This window comes from Lepidochelys olivacea, assembly GCF_965140295.1.
Source record: "Lepidochelys olivacea isolate rLepOli2 genome assembly, chromosome: 4".
NCBI classification, from domain to species: domain Eukaryota; kingdom Metazoa; phylum Chordata; order Testudines; family Cheloniidae; genus Lepidochelys; species Lepidochelys olivacea.
The window spans coordinates 32,569,100-32,593,148 of NC_140414.1; the positions used below are offsets into that span (position 1 = coordinate 32,569,100).

General features: G+C 39.7%; 1 protein-coding gene across 2 annotated transcripts in view; it reads right to left on the reverse strand.

Moving 5' to 3' along the window:
• STPG2 (sperm tail PG-rich repeat containing 2) overlaps positions 1–24,049 on the reverse strand; it is a 410,524-nt gene that overhangs the window by 222,259 nt on the left and 164,216 nt on the right. For both annotated transcript variants that reach the window (XM_084625502.1, XM_084625501.1), the window contains one exon: positions 12,815–12,980. In XM_084625502.1, coding sequence (XP_084481628.1) covers positions 12,815–12,980 — 166 coding nt within the window. The remainder of the gene's footprint in view (positions 1–12,814; positions 12,981–24,049) is intronic.

Here is a 24,049-nt window from a genome sequence, read left to right on the forward strand (position 1 = left end):
AATATCAAGATCCCAGAACTGAGACGCTCCACAACATGCATTCACAGGAAAATTTCTAATGAAGTTTCTTTTAAATGATTCACAAAGAAAGCTGGACTTTGAATGAAAAACCTATGCTTAAGGAAGGTAAGAAATGCTGACATTAAAGAATCATCATGTTTTCCATAATTCCCCCTCTGTTTTCTAGTAGATTAAAAAGGTAGCACAGGATAACAACTACTTATTTATAAACACTGAAATATGAATAAAAAATTGTTAATGGTAAGATTGCAAGCTTCGACAGCTATATTTTTAATTATTTATAATTATGGATCGTGAATGAGTACAGAAGAAGTAACACTTAGGCCAAGTCCTTGCTGGCATAAATGGGTTTTGCCAATTCTTCTTTTACATAGAATTGCTAATCTGCTTAAAATGATATTGCTGACAGAACAAAGGTAACACGTTGTATTGGAAGATGTAAGATAGAGATACATAAAAATGAAATGATAAATAAAAGCCCTGTTTTTCTGGGAAGACCCAGGACAGGGTAACATAAAATGACATGACCCAGAAACTGCCAAGCCAGCAAGAAAAACACAGGCCCAAACTGGAGAAACACCCAACCCAAAAAATGAAGGACAAGACTGAAGGATCAGACTAGGGGATCAGTAATGGAAACAACTATCATGGAAGGTGGTAACTTGTGCCCATTTACCAGTTTCATCTAGTCTATTATTATTTGCCTGCCATAAATGTATGCCCAAATACTACAGGTATAATAATTTTGTCTGAAATTGTATTAAATAAAGACAAAAATTGATTAAGCCTAAATGAGGTGGACTTGTGACTCAGTTTCCCAATTTTCACCCCCAACAGGGCCTAACAGCTGTAACATATACAAATTTGCACTCCAAACTAGTACCACTCCAAGCAAGATCCCTTTTATCTAGCGGGCAAAGAATATGGACAACAATAGTCTTTAGCAGAGGTTCTCAAACTGTGGTCCACAGACCACCAGTGGTCCACAAGCTCCACTCAGGTGGTCCATGGATAGGTACCTCTAAGGTGCACGCCTGGGCAGCCACACATGAGAAAATGAAGGGCCACTCACCTAATTAGGGCACATCCATCACATTTGAAAGGTAAGACTACTGATATTAAAATACGAGTTGTGTGGCTTTCATTTGTAGAACCAAAAGATGTTAATTATTAAGGTTTTTTTTATATAGCACTTTTACCCAAAGAGCTTTACAATAGTTAGCAAACAGTACAAACAACATTTGGAAAGATCGTTAAGTGGTCCGCCAAGGCCCCCAGCAATTTTCAAGTGATCCGCAGAAGAAAAAGTTTGAGAACCACTCATCTATAGCAAACACGTGTACGCTCCCTGCCAGTTTATAAAAACAGAACCAACAAATCCTATAGTAGAAGCAGACTGATTTTGTTTATATTGTGATCAAGTAGAACCATTATATTTATTTTCACAAATATACTGTGCTAATCTGCAGTTCATTTCAATGTTCAAGCAGTATTTTTTAATTAAAGAAAATACATTGCACCTAATTCTATTCCACCAGTGAAAATCCAGAGAAATTCCAAGAGTTACAGCAAAGTAACAAAGACCATATTTTATTCTAATAGGAGTGTTGCCTAACCAAGTAGTAACTACCATAAATAAAAGATCAATATAAGTTTTAGGATCTGAGCTACTGACACACTGCAATAACCTGAGAGCTCAGCTATGTTTTAGAAACTTCATACTATTTCCGAGTACGTAATATGACAAGCCAACAAGCAAATAGAAGAAATAATTAGTTTTCACACGACAGTGACTTTTATATCAAAGGTATTGCTTGTAGTCACTGAAATAGTGGACAAAGTTACCTTCATGTGATATGTTCAATTAATTTTAAAGATAAATTGTATTTGTTGCCTAAAGTAATTTCCTGTTGGAATGTGCCTAGAAACACAATGATGTTTTGGGGATGATTCAAATATTTTCCCTATGAAGGAGATGCTTGTTAGTGGAATGCACTGTTCCATGTTATAATTGTTGATTATTTATTAAGCATCTTCAATATACTCAGTGCTATACAAAACATATCTACCAAATTGCAAAATATTTCAGGTAATGACTGAGGCCTAAAACTGAACCTCGTTACTCTTAACTCAATGTTTTTTCCAGGTTTATTTTAATTTTTTTCCACATTTCTCTCTAAATTTTATTTCCAGCAAATAAACACAAAAGGCCAAGTTCTACCCTCATTTACAATGGAGTAAACCTGCAGTAGATCCATTGTAAGTTTAAGTAATATTTTCTGCATTTCATTTTAAGTGAGGCTCCCTCATAAAACCATTTACAAAGCTGTGAAGGAAAACTTGTTACAATAAAAGAAGATTACTTTATAATGTGATCCACATCGTTTGATAATTTTTTCATTAAATAAATTCAAATACATTTTTATATTCGATTACAAGAATATAATGGAATACAGATGAATGGTCACTATGACACAATTTTCCTACTTTAATTGTGCTTAATTATGCTTGTTCTATAGCTTTTTCTAAAAAAAAATCTAGCTAAGATCTACATTATAAACATTGTGGATCTGGACATTGACTCAGGATTCAGTACAGCAAAACAATAATTTAAATCACTGTATAAACAAATATACTAAATTAAAAATAGTTCTGATATTTAGTGCAATAAATACAGAGCTGCAGATGTTCTCTCTTGTGACAAGAGATTCATCTCCAGAACAGAAATGCATCACAAAAATTTATTTCCCACATCTCCTGGGGGAACATACAAAAACCTACACCTCAAAGTCACCTTCTGAAATGAGCATAAGCTTTCGTGAGCTACAGCTCACTTCATCAGATGCATACTGTGAAGTGAGCTGTAGCTCACGAAAGCTCATGGTCAAATAAATTGATTAGTCTCTAAGGTGCCACAAGTACTCCTTTTCTTTTTGCGAATACAGACTAACACGGTTGTTACTCTGAAACCTTCTGAAATGATTCTTTTTGAATTACCTTTCTCCAAGAAACAGTATCATTTCGTGTTTAAAATGTTTTACTTCACAAAAGAATTGAACACTAGTGTATAATGTGGACCTAAAGAACCATTTATATCTATAGTAATAGAGTCCCTCTGGCAAACAAAAAGGGGGAAATTACTTTGCATCAAGCAAACTGTGTTTAGTTACATATATTTTAAATATTTATCTGAACCAAATCAATGGTATTACATATGTGACGTTTCACTCCATATTCTTTATGAAAATATGCTTATGATATGAATATGACATAACTGAGATGTATTTTATTCAAGATGGGTCTTGTAAGGTATCATCAGAAAGGTTATAATTTACTGAATGTGATTATCCAATGTGTATGCCTGTATCATTTCTGTATCCTAAATTAGGAATATTGACTATGTATCTGTATTTCAACTATGCTACTTTGGGTGACGCCTACTGCTAACACTTCAGGTGCAACAATGGAAAAGCCAGAGAGGGTGGATTGCCCATCAGCAAGGACAATGGACTGTGAAAAGGCTTGGCCTTCCTGTGGATGCTTCATATTGCCACTGACTCATGGATGCTGTATACGACAGAGTCAGGTAGTCTTGTCACCTGATAATAAATATTACTTGGGATTTCTTGTAACTTTCCACTGGAAATGAAGGGGGGGGGGGTCAAGTTTGGGAAACAAAGGATTCCCGTCTTATGTAAATCCTATTTAAGGGTGGGGAGGTAGTCAAACAGGACTCCTCCTCTCTATGGCCTGTCTGCCCGAGAAGAAAGACTGCTAAAGTCACCTGAAGGGAAGGCAAGGGGGGAGTCCAGACTGAGACAGGAGTCCAGTCTGAAAAGGAATATAACTGGAAATCTGAACCACAGAAACTTTGCAACCAGCCTAAAACAACATTTAGGGTGCGAATTTACATTTTGTAACCTGTTTCTTATATTGAGCTTAGCTTGTGCATTTTGCTTTATTTGGTCAGTAATCTGCTTTGTTCTGTCTGTTCTCTCTTAAAAAATATTTTTTGTAGTTAATAAACTTATTGGTTGTTTATAATATAACCCAGTTTATAGTTTAACCGGTACACAGTCTAACTTGAGGGGGTGGCAAGAAGTTGTGTATATCTCCCTCCACATTGAGCGAGGGGATAAATTTCATAAACCCTTTGAGTTTATACCCTTTAAAGGGAGAGAGCCCCTAAGGCTGAATCTTTCCAGAGCGGATCTCTGCCTCTCTGTGCAGCTGGATGTGGCCCTGACTGTGTACTTGGCTGGAAGAGGCTAGTGAGCCTAACCCAGCAAAGTCAGATAAAAGGAGACCTAGGCTGGCAGAATAGGCTGATTGAGCAGAGGAGGTTCAGTTAAACCCCAGCACATCAGGTGACACCCCAAAGGGCCCAATCCCTTCACAACACAGTACATACATTTTACTACACAAAACTTGCAAACAATGAATATTCAGTTGGAAACAGCTCATTATCCAGCCTCTTTTTTGCTAAAATACTTACACAGTAGTATGATTTGCATGGAAATGCTCAAGTTATCAGTATGAAAATTTGAGTAAGCACATCACCCATGTACAGACAAGTGTTCAAGGCCACCAAAAAGCGGGGTAGGCAAAAGCAGTAAAATGTTCTGGGTTCTAGCCTATACTGAGGGGGATGAGGAAGTAGTGACACTACCTGGTACCCTAACAGGAGATCAGACTTCTGGCCTTGGAATCTGTGATTATACAAGCAAATGTTACACATTAAAATTTGAGGGAGGTGGCTCACAATAAGAACGTGCACTGGAGCCCATCTTTCTATTCCACTGTCACAGCTCTGACCACACCTTTTAGGTCCTAGTTTTGTCTTATCTCAGCTGTACACAATTACTACTGCTACTCTTAGGTGAATTCTGCACCACTGAGCATGCACAGAATTGATGTCCCCTGCAGATTTCTTTGCTTCCCCACAGAAAAATAACTTTCCAACAGGGAAGCAAAGGGAAGCCACATGAGCAGTCATGTGACCCTCCCCAAGCAATATGTTTCAGGTGCCCGGGGCTGCCGGCAGAGAGGTAAATCACTGTGGGTGCATGGGGCAGGACTGGGGAAGACCCGGCTGGTGGTTCCTACCCTGTACTGGGCTCAGCTGTTAGTCCTGGCTGGGCTGGAGTGGATGGAACGTCCTCTTCCGGTGCATGGCTATGTCAGACCCACCCCCAAATTTCTCCCCTGACTGTAGTACAATCTTCAAACTCACACACACATGCTTCCTGCACCCATTGCTCCTCAGTTGCAGGGGGAAGGATCCATGTAAAGGGAGCTGCTCCCTCATCTGCCCAACCCCCGTGCATCCAGACCCCCTCATAACCAGACCCTCTGGCTGAGCCTCACCCTCCTGCAATCAGAACCCTTGTGACGAGCCCCACTCCCCCTGCACCTGGACCACCCTGACAAGCCACCCTCACCCAAATCCCACCCCACTGAGCCCCACCCAGCTGCACCTGGATCCCCATCCCACTGAGCTTCCCACACCCAGATCCCCATGCAGCGCTCTATCCCACCCCCCACCCCTCTGCTGAGTCCCAAACATCTTCACCTGGAACCCACTACAGAGTCCCATTATTGTTGCACCCAGAACCCCCCAACAAGCCCCTGTGAATCCAGATCCCACCCGCAAGCAGATCCCCCACTGAGCCATCCTCATCCAGATTGTCCCACACAGAAACCTCTGAACCTACACCTAGATCCCTCTACACTTGGATCCTGCCTTGCTGAGCCTGCCTGCCCACACCTGGTGCACATGGCATGGAGGAGCTGGGCCCTGGGGTGTTTCTGGGGCAGGACCGGTCCTTGCACCGTGTCAGGGTTGGGTACAGCCTCACCGCTGAGTCCATGTCCCGGGGGTGGAGCGGGAATTGTACAGTGATCTACCACCTCTGTGCAGCCAATGGCCTCCCTAATGCCATACTGCAGACTCCACATTTATTTGACAAATAAAATTTGCAGAATTTTAAAATATTGTGCACAGAATTTAAGTTTTTGGCGCAGAATGCCCTCAGGAGTACTACTGCATCTAAGGACACCAGTACCACTGCCTACTTCAGCCTACGAGGTGGTCTGATTCTATTACTTGTCCCAGACTCTACAGATTCTGGCTGCAGCTCTGTAAATTATTTATCTGAATACAGCTGAAAAGGAGTTATGGTTAAAAGGGACTGTGACAAATAAGCTAAATACAGAAGTGGTGACTGGAAGGGTTTTCAAGGGTTATGAGAGAGACTCAGCACATCACTTTCCAGTGAGTGGGAGGGGAGGAATCCCCCTCAACATTATTTATCAATCTGGAATGAGAGAGGACCCTCTTTTCCCGCAGCATTTTCCAGTGAACAAAAAGAGTTCTCCCAGAATCCTAGATAAATTCAAAAAACAAAAATCAGGAAACCTCATCCAATTGACAGCACACTTCTTTCATCTCTGCTTTACTCCAACCTATGGAGCTGGAAGAACCTCCCATTTTTGTTCCTCTTTTTCCTGTCCCTCTTCCTGCTCCGATTCCTTAATCCTGTTAAGAAGTCACTAGAGGAAAATAAAGAACTGGATTCAAAGAGCAGAGAGCGGAATTTTATGCATCTGGGACTGCAGCCAAAGAAAAAATTAGGTGACGGGGTGAGTCTGTCTTACATTTTCTGTCTTTCATTATTCTTTGCCTCTATTTCCCTCGTAGATGGCTCTATAATGATTGTAGTCTGGAATGTTCCTCAGAGAAAAGGGGGATTAATCACACACAGTCTTACATACAATGTTTTTTATATCTATTTACAAAGACTATCAGGTTAGTAAAATGTTGCCAATCTTAATCATGTCCCTTTAAATTCAACAGAGAGTGGAAAATCACATGATATTCTTTTATTGTACCACATATTGTACTACATTAAACCTACTTTCCTCTGGTTCTCCTCATTTATATGCTTCAGGAATATGCAATTACAAATGAGAAGAAAGCCAACAAAAAGAGCACTCATTTAATGCACATTTTCACACACCTTCCCTCTAGTGATTCCAGCATTGTTCTTACCTCTTACTGCTACCACAGGCTACTTTTTGAAGTTCCATTTCTTTGTAATGTATCAATTTAATTTTTGATCAGCATGCTTTGAAAGCAAATATTACAGGCCAGGAGTAACCTTTACAGGCAGCTTCACAGACACCCTGTAACCTAAAGTTTTATATATTATGCTACACACAGAATAAAATACTAGAGCTGGTCACAGTGTACTCAATTAACTTTCACATTTTTCATCAAAAATATATTCAGTGAATATTCCATCAGTTCTACTTCTGATCAATTATTATACAAGACTACATCAAACAAAATCCCCCTAAAAACAGCAGATAAATAAAAAATGCACATTATCCCTCTCTAAATTTAGTCCAGATAGAATTACTAAAAGTTTCAGTAAACTGAAAAGGTAACAATATCCAAACAGAAAAGAACTAGTTCTCAAATCACTTAGAAACAGCACTATGTATGACAAAGATTCAAGCGGAAGTCTATAAACATGCTGTGGTTTCTCATCAACTCTCATCATTTCTGGATCCTAGTAAGTAAATCAAATCCAAGCAAGTGTTTACTTTGGAGTTGTCATGGCAATCTTTTTAGTTATCAGCTACTCTTTCTTCCTTCTCTAATTGCTGTGAGAGAGCTCTATATAACCTTTCTTTCTAGAAAGAAAATGGTGGCTTCTGAGCACGACAGGATGCTTTTTCCCCTTATTGTCAACCTGACTGAACAGCACTGTAAGCCAAAGTTCAACACACTGGCGTTTATTAATCTGCATTTACAAATGCTGTTGAACAGCCAAACTCCCTTTTTTAGAATCAGAAAGGCCAACTGATATTTGGTAGAGTGGACCAATTACAAATTGTGTCCACCTTGGTCTAATTATTCCAGTCTCCCTTGTGTGCCCTAAGTTTGCAGCCCAAGGTGTTCCTAATTTGCATTTTTCAGCTTTCACAGTCAGGTCTTCACTTATGATTCATAAAGGAAGCAATCTACATGGTTGCCCCAGTTTGGCTTTTCAAGCTCTGAGAGTTGGGCAGCCCCAGTGGTAATCTCAGGTTTGGTTTTCTCAGGTTTAACAGCAATTAAAGCCAAAGTGAATTCATTCAGTCCCTTCAGCACTTTGCTTACCGTTCCCTGGAAAGTTGTAGCCACATCGAGTGTGCAAAAGAATAGTTTAGGGATCTCAAACAACCTAGAGGGGTATTGAAGGCTGACACCATCAGTCAAAGATATTTGCTCATAACCTTTCTCTAAATCAATCATAGAAACAAAGTAGGCAAGTACTAACCTGTCCAATTAATTACCTGGTCTGGGTTCAACCTGCAGTATTTATAGAAACATGTGGGACAAGTCCTTTAAGGTATAAATAATATTAGAGAAATCCAGAACTTTCTGAAAGCCTGTTTACACATATCCATTTCATGTTACCTATTTCCTTCTTAGTCACCTGATCTATTCTCTTGCCAACTCCAAAGGTCACTCTCTCTAATGGGATCTATGTCTGTTGGATTCTTGGCCAAACGTACAGGCTCTGTGTGAATCAGTGCATGTGTGCAGCTTGGGGTACTATGATACTGAGACATGCTACAGAAAGAAGTTTTTGAGGTTTCTGGACTCTGAGTGACAGGTACTAGAAAGCATTTCTTAGCTAGGAGAGGAAGATAGGATGATGTGTCTGGGATCAGACGGAAGCAAATACCAGAGGTGTGTCTGGGTCTGAGAGTGGGGAAAGGTGTAAAATCATACTGGTAATGCTATACTTCAGAGATGCAGAAGAAAGGAGAGATGCAATGCCAGCTGGTTCTCCGGGGAAGGATGGAGTAGTATCAATTTTTAATGGCATCCCTCTTTTCTTGTGTGTGAGTGGGATGATGACAGGCATCCTAGTATTTTAATTGCTTCTCTGACTGTAGCTTCACATTGATTAAAACATTTTTTCCCCGAGAACAGACATGGCCTATGGGAGGGAACAGAAAACCCAAAAGGAGTTTCAGTATATTCAGCAGTTTCATGACAGAGTACCCACAATCAGTCAAGGTCTCTCCTAGTGCAGAAATCCAGAAGCATACCATGAAACTAACATTTGGGAACGCCTAATATCTTCCAAAGTTCCTGATCAGCACAATCCCTGGATTCTAAACAACCCAACGAAATATGAAGGCTCATTTGTCAGTTGTATTAGTTAACATTTCTCCCCATTATCAATGCAGGTACAAAGACCACTGGACTTTCACATCCTCCCTAGCAATGTTGTTGCTTACAAGTATTGTAAGTAAAGTTTCATGATCAACTCAGGAAACACACAAGTTACATACATTTTCTTACAATTTTTGCATCGTTAGTAATGCATTTTTGTAAAAAATCTTTCTATAGCCTTTTTATTTCCTTTATCAGCTTGAAAAAGTAGTAATTGCCTGCCTCCATGTTCGAGCATTTTTTCACCTTTTCCAGTTTCTTTACATTGTGAAAATATACTTCCTTTTTCAGGATATGACCTTCACCTTCTTTTCAATACAAAGACAAAGCAGTCATCAACCTCATTTATCACTAACTTTGTACTCATGTCACTAAAAGGCCCCAGTGATACCTTGGTCAGCCCGTTTGCATCTGTTGTATGCAGAAGGTGACCTAAAAACATACCAACTAGTCAAACAAGCTTTAGAATTATGTACTGAATGCTCCAAGTAAACAATATAAGAAGGGAATGAAATACATTTGTAATTCAGAACTACTTCCCCCCTTTTGCAGGTATGCTGACATCCACATTTGTCATAGCCCCGTTGCTCCTGGTTGCCATGAGGGCCCAACATTCATTCTGCTGGTGACATCAAACCCACCTCTGACTGAATTCTCCTCGAGGCTTAAGAGTTTGCCTGTAAGCTCCTATATTTTCTCCTGTTGCTTTAACCCTCACTTCCTCATCTACTGCCTTCCCCCCATCCCCTGCCAAAAAAGGAAAAGGGGCTAGCTACTTTACATATTACCCTGATTATTGACGCATACTACATGTAATTTTAAAGCTGTTGGAACTTATTTCCACTGTGTTATAATATGAATAGAAACTGCCAGTAACTGCTACGGCTGAATATCTAAAACTACACAGCAAATTATTTTTGCTAAGCCAAATGCAGCAATTACTAGCACTACCTGTTAAGGGAAAAAGCAGAACTACAAATCATTACTGTTAATCCACAAACCAAATAATGGTATTATGGGAAAAAGTACCAACTTTTTCCACTGTTTATTTTGACCCTTTCCATTAAAAAAAAGGTTAGCAGATTGAAACTTAGACTGAAAATCCTCTATATAGCCATAAAAGAAATATATCATGGACAATGTCAGTGCAAGCTCTCTCATATTGCTCCATCATAGTGCTTCAAACAGGTTCATTAATTCTCTGATCTCTCTGTTGAGACAAAGGTGCTGTTTATTGACAATTCTAGTGATGGTTTTGTGATGTGGATTCCTGCTCACTGGGAAATGCCTGGTCTCGGACAGTTAGATGATCAAGATTTTCAGTCAGATTTTCACACAGATGATCAAGCAAGCAGCAGATGAATACAACTTTCAAGTTATTACCAACTTGGGCTTGATTTGCAGAAGCAACCTTGAGGTGAAAGGTTCTATAAACTCATTATCAATCCCATTATAAACTTATGATTTAATATTGGAATTTTTATTGAGATACATTCATTTCAAAATTTGTCAGAACAACTTGAAAAAATCTGGAAAGAGGTTTCAAAATAATAGTTAATGTAGGCTGCAGAATAAAGTGGATCCTCATGTCAGCACTGTGGATAACATTCTTGGAAGACTGGGACCTGACTGAATTTCGCCTCTAAGTTTTGTGGATAGCGTGTATTTGTCTGATTTTGTTTTTTAATAAACATTTACGATAAACTGTTTCTATCCAAGGTTATTATTCTAAGATTCCAGAACAAACACAGACTTTCTGGCTGTTTACTGACAATACATTTCTAGGACACCTTTAAAGAATGTCTTACTACTTATTCTACTTTTCTTTCATTTTTTGAAATTGTATTTGCTACCTCAAACTTCCTTAAAAACACACAGACTCTTTGAATTATAGTGCCATTTTCTCACAGCTTGTGAGGGAAAGTATCACATGTCATACAGAAACCTGGGGACCAGAATACAATAGCTAGCAATAGTGTGACAATTTGCCACCCAACAACTTAATGGCTGGGAAACTTGATTGTATCTGCAAGGTGCCAGACAGCTTTAGGATAAAGGGAAAACGTACCCTACTGCCCAACCAGAGAGATGTGAGGCCATTAGCTCTTGTTCCCAAATCATTTATTTAAAGCCCAGTCCAGGGTTTCTCAGGCCTCTTGTACCGATGATGGAGACACAATTAAGAAAATATACTAGGAATACTATTTAGGAATTTAATATTAGGAATTTGTATGAATGTTCGTTTGTTGCAACTTGCAGCCGGGGTTCAGTGTGGATATAAGGCCAAAAAGCCAGCAACCAGAACATAAGAGACGTGGGATTTCACTGGTAGACCCTATGTCTATGGGAAAAAGTCCTGAAGTCCTTGCAGACTGGGGTCCCTCTTTGGTACCTTCTGACCTCTTTGCAGGGGGAAGACAAGAGGATTTAGCCGAGCAAGCTGAACCCTGGGGTTAGGGCAGTGGAGAGCTACCCTGAGTTATTGGCTATATGAGAGATGCCCAGTAAAACTCACACTGAATTCACCTAAATGCCTAGTTTGGGAAGAGAGGCAGATAGTGACCCTCTCCAATTTTACATTTTAAAAAGATGCAGCCTGCTGCTTAAAATCCATCCCTGTCTGTCCTCATTAGTGTCCCCTGATCTAAGATTCATTATATAAAAGGCAGAGATGGATTTACAAGCACTTTTGAAATTATTTCCGAGACTCAAATTACAAAGAATTTTTCCCTGCAAGTTATTCACTGTAAGTTGAGAATATATTTCTATTTTTCTAATGAGCAAATGCGTAGCATGTGGACTATTAAACATTCTCATACCCAATCAGTTGTAAGAGTAAGTCAACAGTTTGACAAGCAAATCAAACCTGACCCATATGCAGTAAACAAGGTCTATACTTTTAAATGGAAACAAACATCTTTATATTAACAAGGTTCAAAGTCACCACACAGAATGAAATATAAAGTAGGCATATGTTTTGCCAACTTATCAATTTGGTTGATTTTCTTAAAAAGCAACACACTGCTTCCTTCCCCAAACCTGAAGAGCTCTGTGTAGCTCAAAAGCTTGTACCTTCCACCAACAGAAGTTTGTCCAATAAAAGATATTCCCTCACTTACCTTGTCTCTCATATCTTGGAAACATCATAGCTACAGCAACACCACAAACAATTTTGTTCTTAAAATGCAGTGATATTGGTTATTTCATTAGTTAAACAATTTCCATTTGACCAGCAAAATGAGTCACCAGATAGCCTCAGATTAATCCCCTCAGGGATGAAGTAGTATCTTAATTCACTAATGTATTTTTAACAGGTGTTGATTCTTTGCTTCCTACTTTACATACTGGTCGCTAAATTGGAGGATTGGCATTAAGGCTCAGATTTGCATCCCATGGGACATGGGTGTCTAACTTCCCTAAGCTCTGTTGAAAATCCCAATCTAAGTTCACTTGACTCAAATGACTTAACACTAACATTTTGGAATGGTTCTCAAGAAGTAGAATAATATTTTAGCTGTTTTATTCCAGTTTTATTAAGAAAGAAAGTAATAAACTTACCTGGTACATCCTTGTCAGTATTGGGTACATTTTTTCTAGGTGTTGCACTGAGGAAAGACGTATGCTTTCTTTTAGCCAGTGTGGTTCGGGGAGGCATGTAGTGGCTTTTACTGTGTGATTTCTCAAATGATTTTTGAACCTCATAGGAGCCTGGTGGTGGAACTTCCTATAGTATTAAAGAAAATAAGAAAAAAGTGTCAACTGAAATAACCCAGAATTCAATCAGTGTGGTAAGCCATTACAACCACCTCTGTAACACAAATTGCAGGAAAGCACCACATACTTAATTTAAAAAACAAACAAACATTGTTTCTTATGTCTGCTACAGATAGATTTCAATATCAGTATAATACTAGTTTTATTGCATCACTAGACCTTTAGTTTAATAAAAGGAATAATTTATTATGGGGGAAAAGCCACAAGTGCAGAACAGGCATAAAATTGTTATAACTATTTATTAAATCCTGCCAAATGCCTGGAAGTCCGTTAAGACACTGAGGTTCCACTACAGGGTGTGCTAGGAAACTGTGCCCAAAATCCAGACTGAAAACTGAGGGGCACTTTGAGCTCAGGAAAGGAATAGCCAATGTCCTTTCTGAACTAGAGCTGGGCAAATTCCCCTCTCCTACCAAATATTAAATTGTGTATAACTAATTAAATAGTCATTGGAGCAGGAACATGGAGTTGTTTCCTATATTGTAGAGGAATACTCTAGGGTTATCAGGTGTGGGTCTCTCTCAGTCTTTCCTGTTGAAGCTGTTCCACACTAGGCGAGAGACAGCTATCGAGAATGATGCTATAACCTGGTGGTTAAGGCACTCACCTAGGTAGTGGGAGACTCAAGTTTATGTCCTTACACCATTTTTTTTTTATACACAGTGGAACAGCTTCCACAAGAGAGACTGAGAGATACCTACACCAGGATATCCCATAGCCCAGTGGCTAGGATGCTCCTTTACAATGTGGGAGACCCAAATTGGAATCTCTTCTCCAGATCAGGCTTGGAGAATTGAACTTGGATCACACAAATCCCAGGTAAGTGCCCTAACCACAGGGCTACAGCTTATAAGGGAGGCAGCACCACTGCTCTTCCCTTCTACAGTGAATGGCAGGAGGGCCTCTCTCACATTATCAGTTTTGATTTATCTTAAAAAAAGATTATTAATATTAACATTTCTATGTAATACTGTGACTAGTGATAAAGTATTTCTGTATTCAACAATTTTTAATTTAAACGGTTCTTGTTCCATTCTAGTTGGAGGGTTCTTAGATTTATTGGACAAGATGAATCTCCTAATTTCAGATTTAGTAATTTCCAATTAAGCTAAAATATTTACTCTTACTCATTTATAAATCTTTACTGCTATGCTCCTGTACTAACATTTTAATCAACATCAAAGCAATACAATTATTAATTACAATAATTCTAGACAAAACATCAAATGTCATATCACCAAAGTCTTAAACAGCAGATAATGCTTCCATGTGAAAGTTGAAATATTCCATTTAGAATTAATTCTGCTTGGGTTTGGAGGGGGTCTTTTCTTTGTTTGTTTTCTTCTTCTCTTGTACATATATCACAAGAAACATTTTAGGAAGATATCTTTGCTTTTAAGAAATCATCGCCTTCTAGAGCTGGGTGAATAATGGATTTTTTGGTTCACTGGCAATTCCCAAGTAAGTTTTGTTTTGGATCGAACCAAAAATGAAATACTTTGCAATTGCACTGAAATTTTCAGTGAGTCAATAAATCAAAATTTTTAATTTCAATGTTGAGGAATTTGCCAAAAGCAAAGGGAGACTTGAATCACAAAATGGTGCGGGGAAGGAGGAGGAGCTCCATTATAAGATTTAACTCATGGTTAGGGAACACACCCAGGATGTGGGAGACCAAGGTTGAATTTCCCTCTCAGCCTGAGATAGAGCAGGGATGGAACTTGTATCTCTCACATCCTTGGTGAGTGCCCTAACCCGCCCCTGCAAGCTCTCACTCTCTTTCTCTTGACCCAAAGACTATTCATGATCATTACGAATTGCAACTATGAATGACAATGAGTAGTCATCAGATCAGGGGAAAATAACTCTATAGCCTAGGGAGGTTAGGACACTCTCCATAGATGTGGGAGACTCACATTCAATCCCTGCTCTATCACGTAGAGGGGGAAATTTGACCGAGGTCTCACACATCCTGCGTGAGTACCCTAACCACTGGACTAAAGGTTATAAGGGAGAGCCTCCTCCTCCTTCCCCCCAATTCCAAGGGAGATATAACCTCTTTCTCCAACAGCTGCAGAATGCTACATTAGATATTCTGCAGCTGCCAGGAAATGCATCTTACACACACACACCAGTTTTATAATCATATCTGCAAATAAGTTCATGGGGATGAGTTTGACAGACTTACTGAGGATGCTAAATAATTCTAGAGACATCCTATTGTGAGAGCAGGTTGTTCTTTGAATAGTTACAATTATTCCTTGGCTGGCTGACATTCAAACGCCCCACAGCCCAAACATCACAGCATCTTCCTATCTGTCTGCTTAACATTAGAAGTCAGCCCGGGAGAATCAGTAAAGGAACAAAAACCAAAAGACCACACACATCACTGTCCCTTCCGTTCACCCTAAATATTGCAATTTATTATTTAGCATGTGCATAGTCATCTAGCAAAGCAATGGTATCTTCACTGGCATGATGCAGTTCTTCTAGGCCACCGCTGAACCTAGTCAGCAGGTGTCATAAATATAAAGGGAAGGCTAACCACCTTTAAATCCCTCCTGGCCAGAGGAAAAAACCCTTTCACCTGTAAAGGGTTGAGAAACTAAAGATAACCTTGCTGGCACCGACCAAAATGACCAATGAGGAGAGAAGATACTTTCAAAGCTGGAGTGGGGGGGTAACAAAGGGTTCTCTCTGTTTGTGTCTTTTTTCTTTGCCGGGACCAGAGCAGGAATGCAGGTCAGAACTCCTGTAAAGGGCTAATAAGCAATCTAGTTAGATATGCATTAGATTCTGTTTTGTTTAAATGGCTGATAAAATAAGTTGTGCTGAATGGAATGGATATTCCTGTTTTTGTGTCTTTTTGTAACTTAAGGTTTTGCCTAGAGGGATTCTCTGTGTTTTGAATCTGATTACCCTGTAAGGTATTTACCATCCTGATTTTACAGAGGTGATTCTTTTACTTTTTCTTCTATTAAAATTCTTCTTTTAAGAACCTGATTGCTTTTTCATTGTTCTTAAGTTCCAAGGGCTTGGGTCTGTGTTCACCTATGCAAATTGGTGAGGATTTTTATCAAGCCTTCCCCAGGAAAGGGCGTGTAGGGTTTGGGAGGATTTTGGGGGGAAAGATGTTTCCAAGCGGGCTCTTTCCCTGTTATATATTTGTTAGACGCTTGGTGGTGGCAGCAATAAAGTCCAGGGGCAAAAGTTAAAATAGTTTGTACTTTGGGGAAGTTTTAACCTAAGCTGGTAAAATAAGCTGAGGGGGTTTTTCATGCAGGTCCCCACATCTGTACCCTAGAGTTCAGAATGGGGAAGGAACCTTGACAGCAGGCATTCATCGACAATGTGTGTCATCATCTGTGTTGCATAGGAGCTGCACAAAGGGCTATCACAAAAGCTCCAGCGATAATGGTTAGCTGCACAGAGACCTTGCCTGGTCCGGAACCTGTTCAACAGGGACCACTGATGATGGGGCAGGTCAAAACCAGGAGGGCAAATTGTGTGGTCAGTGACAATAGACTGGTTGGGGATCATAACAGAGATCCATTCCTCTCGCCAGACTGTTTCTGTCCAAACACCCTGGCGTGGCGGATGAGACCATAATGACATAGTGACAGCAAGACTGCAGCTGGTGGTTTGAAAAGGTCACTGTAGATTGCAATGAGGAAGGATAAGACCCATCAGGACACTCCAGTGATGTAGAGAGATCCCAGAGTTCTTTGTGAGCGCTCCACTACACCTAGGAGGGCATACTCTCTTTTTTAGCATGGAGCTGTACAGGTCCTCACTTGAAACCACAACAGGGGGTGGTTCCAGATTTATAACTCTATTAGTCATTCCAGCAGGTTGTATGGTCCCAACTAGAGAAAAAAGACAGACCAAACACAAAGATTCAATATGGAAATCCTGTAGTATGGGAAACAGAGTGCTCATTCATATGACCGCACCTCCTCCTGAATAGGAGAGACTGGTAATCAAAGTTCAATGGAACCTGCATCTACAGGCTTCTGGGGTGAAATCCTGGCCACATTGAAAGCAGTGGGAGTTTTGCCACTGACTCTGATGGAGTTAGGACTTCACCTCTGAAGTTTATATGGCTGGGAAGCTATAGGCACAAGCTCCTGCATTCGGTTAAAAATCCCCATTTCCCACTAAGAACCTTTTTAATAGGCCTCAGATGAAAGTGAAACAGAAAAAATATATCATTCTGATGCAAAATTTCCTGTAAGTAGATAAACAACGTTTTTCTAAGATTTCTGATGTATCAGCAACTCTTTAGGAATTCCAAAAAACCACAAAATTTGTATCTTTGATGTTTTAATGTTTCTTTTTTAAAACATATGCATGAATGTGAAGTACCTTAAAGCAAAACGTATTATAAAACAAGAATTGCTATATTTAAGCATGAGAATTCTTCCATTATTTCAACTGAAATTGTGATTTTGCAAGATATATAATTTATTTTGGTGTTTCCATTTGCATCTCTCAAAACACTCTAGGCTCAGTACTGAAGTTAAAAACCACAAGCATTAGTCAATCATACGTCAAAAGGCATAGAAAGGCAACTAGCAAATTAGATATATTGTATATATTGTAAAATTAAGTTTGTTTTTCATCTACTGGGTAATTTTCAACATCTTACAAATCAAGCACGGTTACTGACAGCACATCTTTTGCATGGAAGTAATCAACTATGCAAATGGCAGTTTTAAGAATTTAATCTTTTTTGCCTCTGGTAATTTCTTTGCTTTATGTGAATGTTCTCAAATATCACCTTCCATCTATTACATCTAACACAATGTGGCAGGCCAAACAAAACAATGGATCATACCCATGGTGGTGGTGGTGGTGGAGTGGGGGGGTTGTAACAGGACTAATTTCCCATGCCACTGGTTTTCTTTCCCAGTCATTTTCTTAAATTGGCTTGGCCCCTCTTCAGACTTAAAAAGTCTTTCTTAAATTACACACAGTTACATATAACAGAAAAAGCAAACAAACAAGTGGGTTAGTTGCCCATTCTTCTATGAGAGACCACTGACCCTTTCAGCTTTCTCCAGTTCTTTCCCCATTCTGTGGGAGAGGAGTTTTTTTATATACCCAGCCCCTTTTCCCAGCAGATTTTGCTGGAGCCATAGACTACACTCCTGTTTGCCATAGGAACTATAGCTCCCACTCTGCCATGCTCTCTTGGTCTAGTGAGAGAGAGGCTGGCTGGAAACACACAGGACCAGCTTAATTCCGTACCACTATGAGGTGAGGAAAGATCAAATTCACCCTGCTCATAGGCCCTAAACCATTAGAAGAGTGGGTTTCTCCATAAGACCATTGCTTCTGCCCCACAAACTACATCACCAGTCCCACGAGTAAGTTTTAGGAAAACTTTAACAGGACAATACTGGTCCATCTAAAACTGTAAAGGGCAGGTACACCCTGTCACCCACACTTTCTGAGCACACATTTTAACATTTAGCTTAATTCAGACATACAACAACTAAAGCCCTCAATTTAAGATATATCTTTAAAATATTAATTATGCAACATCAACCGAGACAGAAAGGCAGTATACACCCATGTTACTTGCATGCTGGAGGTTATAATCATACTCCTTTGAGAGTACTCACCACGTGCTAAAATCCTGGAATGGGGAAAAGGTGGAAATAACTGGGATGTCCCAAGCCACCCAGCTGCACCAGAGAACTCCAACTAAAACAAACCAATTTCTTGTCCAACCTATCACTGCAGTCACCCAGGATTATTGTTCTAAGTGACTTCAATGTCTATGCAGGCAAAGGCTCTTTTAGGTTGCCTTCGGATCTCATGGCCACATCCCTAGTTCTCATGTATACCTGGACACACATCTGATTTTCATTTACAAGTGGAATTGGGTATTAAGAGTGTAATTTTTAAATACTCAGTAGGATCAGATCATAGGTAAATTGAGTATGAGGTGTAGTTTCATCTTTGTTTCCATCAGGATAGAGAACTTATTTCAGTAGTCTAATCATGAAGATCGCAGGATCCAACTGATTTCAGATTTCTCCAGGGGAGAAGACCCTGAAGACAGCAACCCAGTCTATTGCTAGTGTGATTGTTAATCATTAATACAATTCCTTCTAAGTATCCTATTAATTGTCATCACCTGTCACCATTCACGCATACAAAATAATCTGCAACCAACCAAACATATGCAGCCAAGTCAAATTGATATTTTTTTAAAGGAAGTTCTCTGATGGTGGCAGTGTGGGGGTGAAGAAAGTTCTTTTCACCACAGCATTTGCAAAATCACATCCAGCAAAAAACTGTCTCAAGTGATTGAATACCCACGTAAATCCTGATGGTCTCTTTTCAGGGAGTCAAAATTTCTCTTCCACAAGGAATTTTCCACTTACTTCTTCTGAATCAGGCGCAGAAAAGATTTGAATCCACATCTCCTGAGTGCTTTAATCACCAGGCAAAACAGCCATTCTTGTTCTTAGGGCTTGTCTACACTGGCCAGTTTAGTCACCAAAAACTGCCTTTTGGCGACAAAAGAGCAAAAGCGTACACACTACAAAGGGACTTTTGTTACGAAAAACGCCTGGTTTTGGTGACAAAAATCTTACACCCCTACGAGAGACTTTTGTCTTTTCTCCTTCCTTTATTGTCGACAAAGAGCCAGCGTAGACACTGCTGATTGTTTTGTCGACAGAACTGGCTTCTGCCAGTATCCCACAATGCCTGCCCTGATTGCTCTGCACAGTGTTTTGATCTATGCTGCCCTGCAGGCATGCGCCCCTCCCCTTTCAGTGCTATGGGAAGTGTCTGTGGGCTGCTCCGTTTGGGGAACAAACAAAAAGCAAATCACTGGAATGCTCCTGTTCTGCCCTGCGCTAGGAACACAGCAGCAGGCAGACTGTTGCTGCAGGGGCGGGGGACAGACTGCTATGCTGCTTTGCCATTCCTCAGCACGGAGAGCTCACAGAGCTACTCATGATGCTGCTCTCGACAGCTGAGGGGGCTGTGGGAGAACTCGGAGAGAATCCCAAGATACATACCCACAGTGCATTGCTCACCCTGTCGATGATGGTGGCCCCAATGTGGACATGATCTGTTGACAGAGGGAGCAAGTGTGAACACCCTTTGGCGATTTTTTTTTTGGTGACTTTTGGCTGTCGACATAAGTTTTGTCAGCAAAACTTGGTAGTGTAGACAAGCCCCTACTCTCTGTGGCCCAAGGAATACAAAGCGGAACTGTTTCAACCAAAGAGCTTAAGAGGAGAATAGTCAATAGCTTGGTGGACAGAGCACCCACCTGATAGGGGAGAGAGCGGAGTTCAAGACTCTGCTCGAATGAGTAATTACATATTTATGCAAAATGGAAAGCTTCAACAGGAGAGCTTGAGAGCAATGCATCTGAGAATAGCCTACAGTCTGATGCTTAGGATGATCACCTGGGGAGTGGAGAGATCTGAGTTCAAATCCCTGCTTCAGAGTGGGGATTCAAATCTGGGTGTCATCCAGCCAAGTGCTCTAACCATTGGGCTAAATGTTATTGTGGGTGGGGGACACACATGCAAAGTTTTTTGAGCTGGCCCTGAAAAATCTTTTCCCAGCTCAAATTAATCAGTCAATTCACAGTTTCAGATCAACTGAGACTGAATTTTTTGGCAAATAAACTATAAGGTCATTAGATCCTTATTCAAGAAGCCATCACTGCACACCAGAAATTTTATCATCATCTCACTCTTTTTAATGTTCCCATTTGGGGGAAAATTAAGAATGCAGTGGCAAAACAATTGTTAGTGGAACTGACAAACCTGCCACATATAGTCAAAGCTTCACACTATCTGCTGCCATTGAGGGTGTGAGGACAGAATTAAGCGTGTTGAATTAGTGCACACCCAAGGGACTAAGCTTCTGAGCATGACAGCGAGTGAGACTGAGGCTAATTATAGAAGTGCAGAAGCTGGGAGGGTGCAGAAGTCAAATTTGGCACTGGCGATCATGTGATCATGGTAGTAGACAGAAAGCAGAAAGAAAAGGAGTTTAAAAGCAGGGAAAACCAATGGAAAAATGACAGTATTATGGGTGGGAGAAAGCTTGTAAATTAAGTCACATTTCTGGTAACTCACATGCCTAGTATCCAGGCGTAGGGAGGATGGGGAAGAAAAGAGACAGACAGCCTCTCAAGTGAACCTTAGGTGCTTTGCAGATTTCACCTTTCAGTGAGGCCAGATTCTGCCACCTTTATATGCTGAGTGGCATCTTTGTGAGTAACTCCACTGATTTCAATGAAGCTACCTCTGAAGTAAGCTGCTGCTCAAGCGGAGAAAGGATATCAGAATATGACACAATGTGTGCAGTGAATGAAGCAAGGGTCTTGCTACCTCCTGCCTCATTCAAGTAGGATGGAGGGAAATGTACCTGTCCTGTAGTCGGCTAAAATGCACGTGAGCAAAGATAGCCTGGATTACCCTTCTATTCCAGCAAATGCAGCTGCCATGGATGGAGGCAAAGAATTCCTTCTGAAAAAAGATCTTTGAGGAGATCACAACTGTGACTTACATACCAAGATATCCCCTCTAGCAGCTCCACACAACCTAAAACAGTTTTGAAGAGAAAATTCTTTTCAATGACTATCACCCCCCCACCCCAAAAAAAGGCTAAAGAACCTTCAGAAGGAGATATCGATAAAAACAATATAAAAGTAACAGAGACCAAAACTGGAACTAGTTCATCCCTGGTCTCAGTGATAATTACATAAGGATTTAATTTGGCACTCTTTCTAGAGATCTGTCTAATAAGAGTACATTTAATTTAGCTGTGCATTCAGGCACTGGTATGGAAAACTGGCTTTCTAGCAGTAATACTAATAAAGATTCTTATTTTTCCAGTACAATACATGTTCTTGGCAGTTTGCAGATCAAAGATGATAGTTCTGAATCTTTTGCATCAGTTTAAATCAGGAATAATTTCAAGCAAATCAGTAGATCTATGCCACTGCAAAACCAGTATCACTGAGATCAGATTCACACTTATTGTCTCTGCCCCCAAGAGTTTACAACCAAAGTTAAAATATAACATGAAGGATGAGAAAAACAATGAGGATAGAAGGAAGTGGACCAAGACACCCAATATTCCCCATGTCAAATCTTCAATGTTACTGGGTTTGCTTAAGTTATTAACAAACCTTAAAATAGATTAAAACGATTAAAAACCAAACCTTTCTGCCACACTGAGGACCTTTAACTAAATAACAAATTCAGAGATTAAGATTTACTAATGGCAAGAAATTCATTTTCACCTTCCCGATATTGCTTTCACAGAGCGCCACTGTAAGACACTCCGTAAGTTAGCTGTGACCTCTTTGAGAAGGTGAGCTGAACAGCTCTGAGGCATTACTTTCCCAAAACCAGCATCAGGTCCTGATGCCACGTGGAGAGAACATGATTTGTGAAGGTACATAACAAACTCCACATCGCATCTCTGCATATTTTAGATATGGGCACGCTGCAGATGGCTGCCATTAAAGTTGACAGAGGACGCCAAGCCAGTCCTGCTGTGCAAGCACATGAACATTAGCCAGTTCATAAAAAGACTGGTTCATAATATTATACACGTAAGATAGCCCTTGAGACTAGATGGTTTGATCACAGAATATTCTCCAATGTCATATATTCTGTTCAACTTTCTGAATTTCTTATTTCAGTTTAAGTTCTAGCTAATTTCTTTTTGACATCCAGTGTGCAAACTCACTTCCCCAGAAGTACTGTGCAAATTCTACATTAAATTTAACAATTTTTTTATTTAGAAACTGTTTGTCCCCTTTGATTGTAAGTTCCCTGGAGCAGAACAGTCCTTAAGTGTGTGGAAATAGCACAGTAGATAATGGACAGCAACCCAAATAAACATTAATACTAATATTAATAATACATTAAGGCCAGACTTTCAAGACATTGCCTGTTCCTCACATGCTTAAAATCCAACAATAAGACACAGAATGTGAAATTCTGGCCTTCCTGAAGTCAACAGGTGTTCTGCCATTGGATTTCACCCATATAAAGTCTATTTTCCAGCACCTACAAAAGGAAGCCCCAAACAGGATGCAAATCTGCTATTAATGTATCAGATGGCAACATCCAAACCTTGCAAAAAGTGGGAAAGAGTTGGCAGAACAATAATTCTAGTCACACAACTTAATTCCAACCTGGATGACAAGTGCCAAAATTAGTAATTTAAGTCTTTTAATATCCCTAGATAAAAGGTATTATACAAGTGAAAAGTTTATTATTTGGTTCCAGCACCAGAACTGAGCTGACTAATACTTTGTGACACTTCTCTTGGTGTAACAAATACAGCTGACCAAACAAAATTCAGCATGACTAGATGAAACATCCCTAATCCCTATTGCCCTAACTATATGCATGCTGCTTCTGAACCATCTGCAAACACTACATGACACAGGGTTAAGAAAAAATCCATCAAAGAACCTAACAGTTAAAAAGACATTTTTCTCTTCACTGTTGATCTCATGTCCATATACTTATGTGCTTTATTATCATTTATGCTAAACATGTAGCGCTGCTTATAGCTGATAAGTCCAATTGCAGGCCATGATTTTTTTATATATATAATTTCTTTGTGTACCAAGCACCTTACATTTAATTATTTTATATATCTGGCAAAGTGAGTATCTGATCATGTCTCAGCTATTTTGATGGTAGTTAAGTGACTTGCGTATTTCAATCCAACCTCTTATTTCTAGATAAACAACCTCTCTCATGATATGCAATTTCTATTAAAGGAAAAAGATTCTTCAGGGCAAGAATCTTTAAAAATCTAATCATGGTCCTTGTAGTTTTCAAAGTCAGTTTCAAATATCCAAATGAATAAGGACTGACATGTAATTGTAACTCAATTTTATTCAGCATATAATGTAATTTTACTAATATCTATATTAGACATAAAAAGATGAGGTGTCTTATAAAAGACTATCATTCATTAATATTATTGAGGAACTGTCATGCTAAAAGT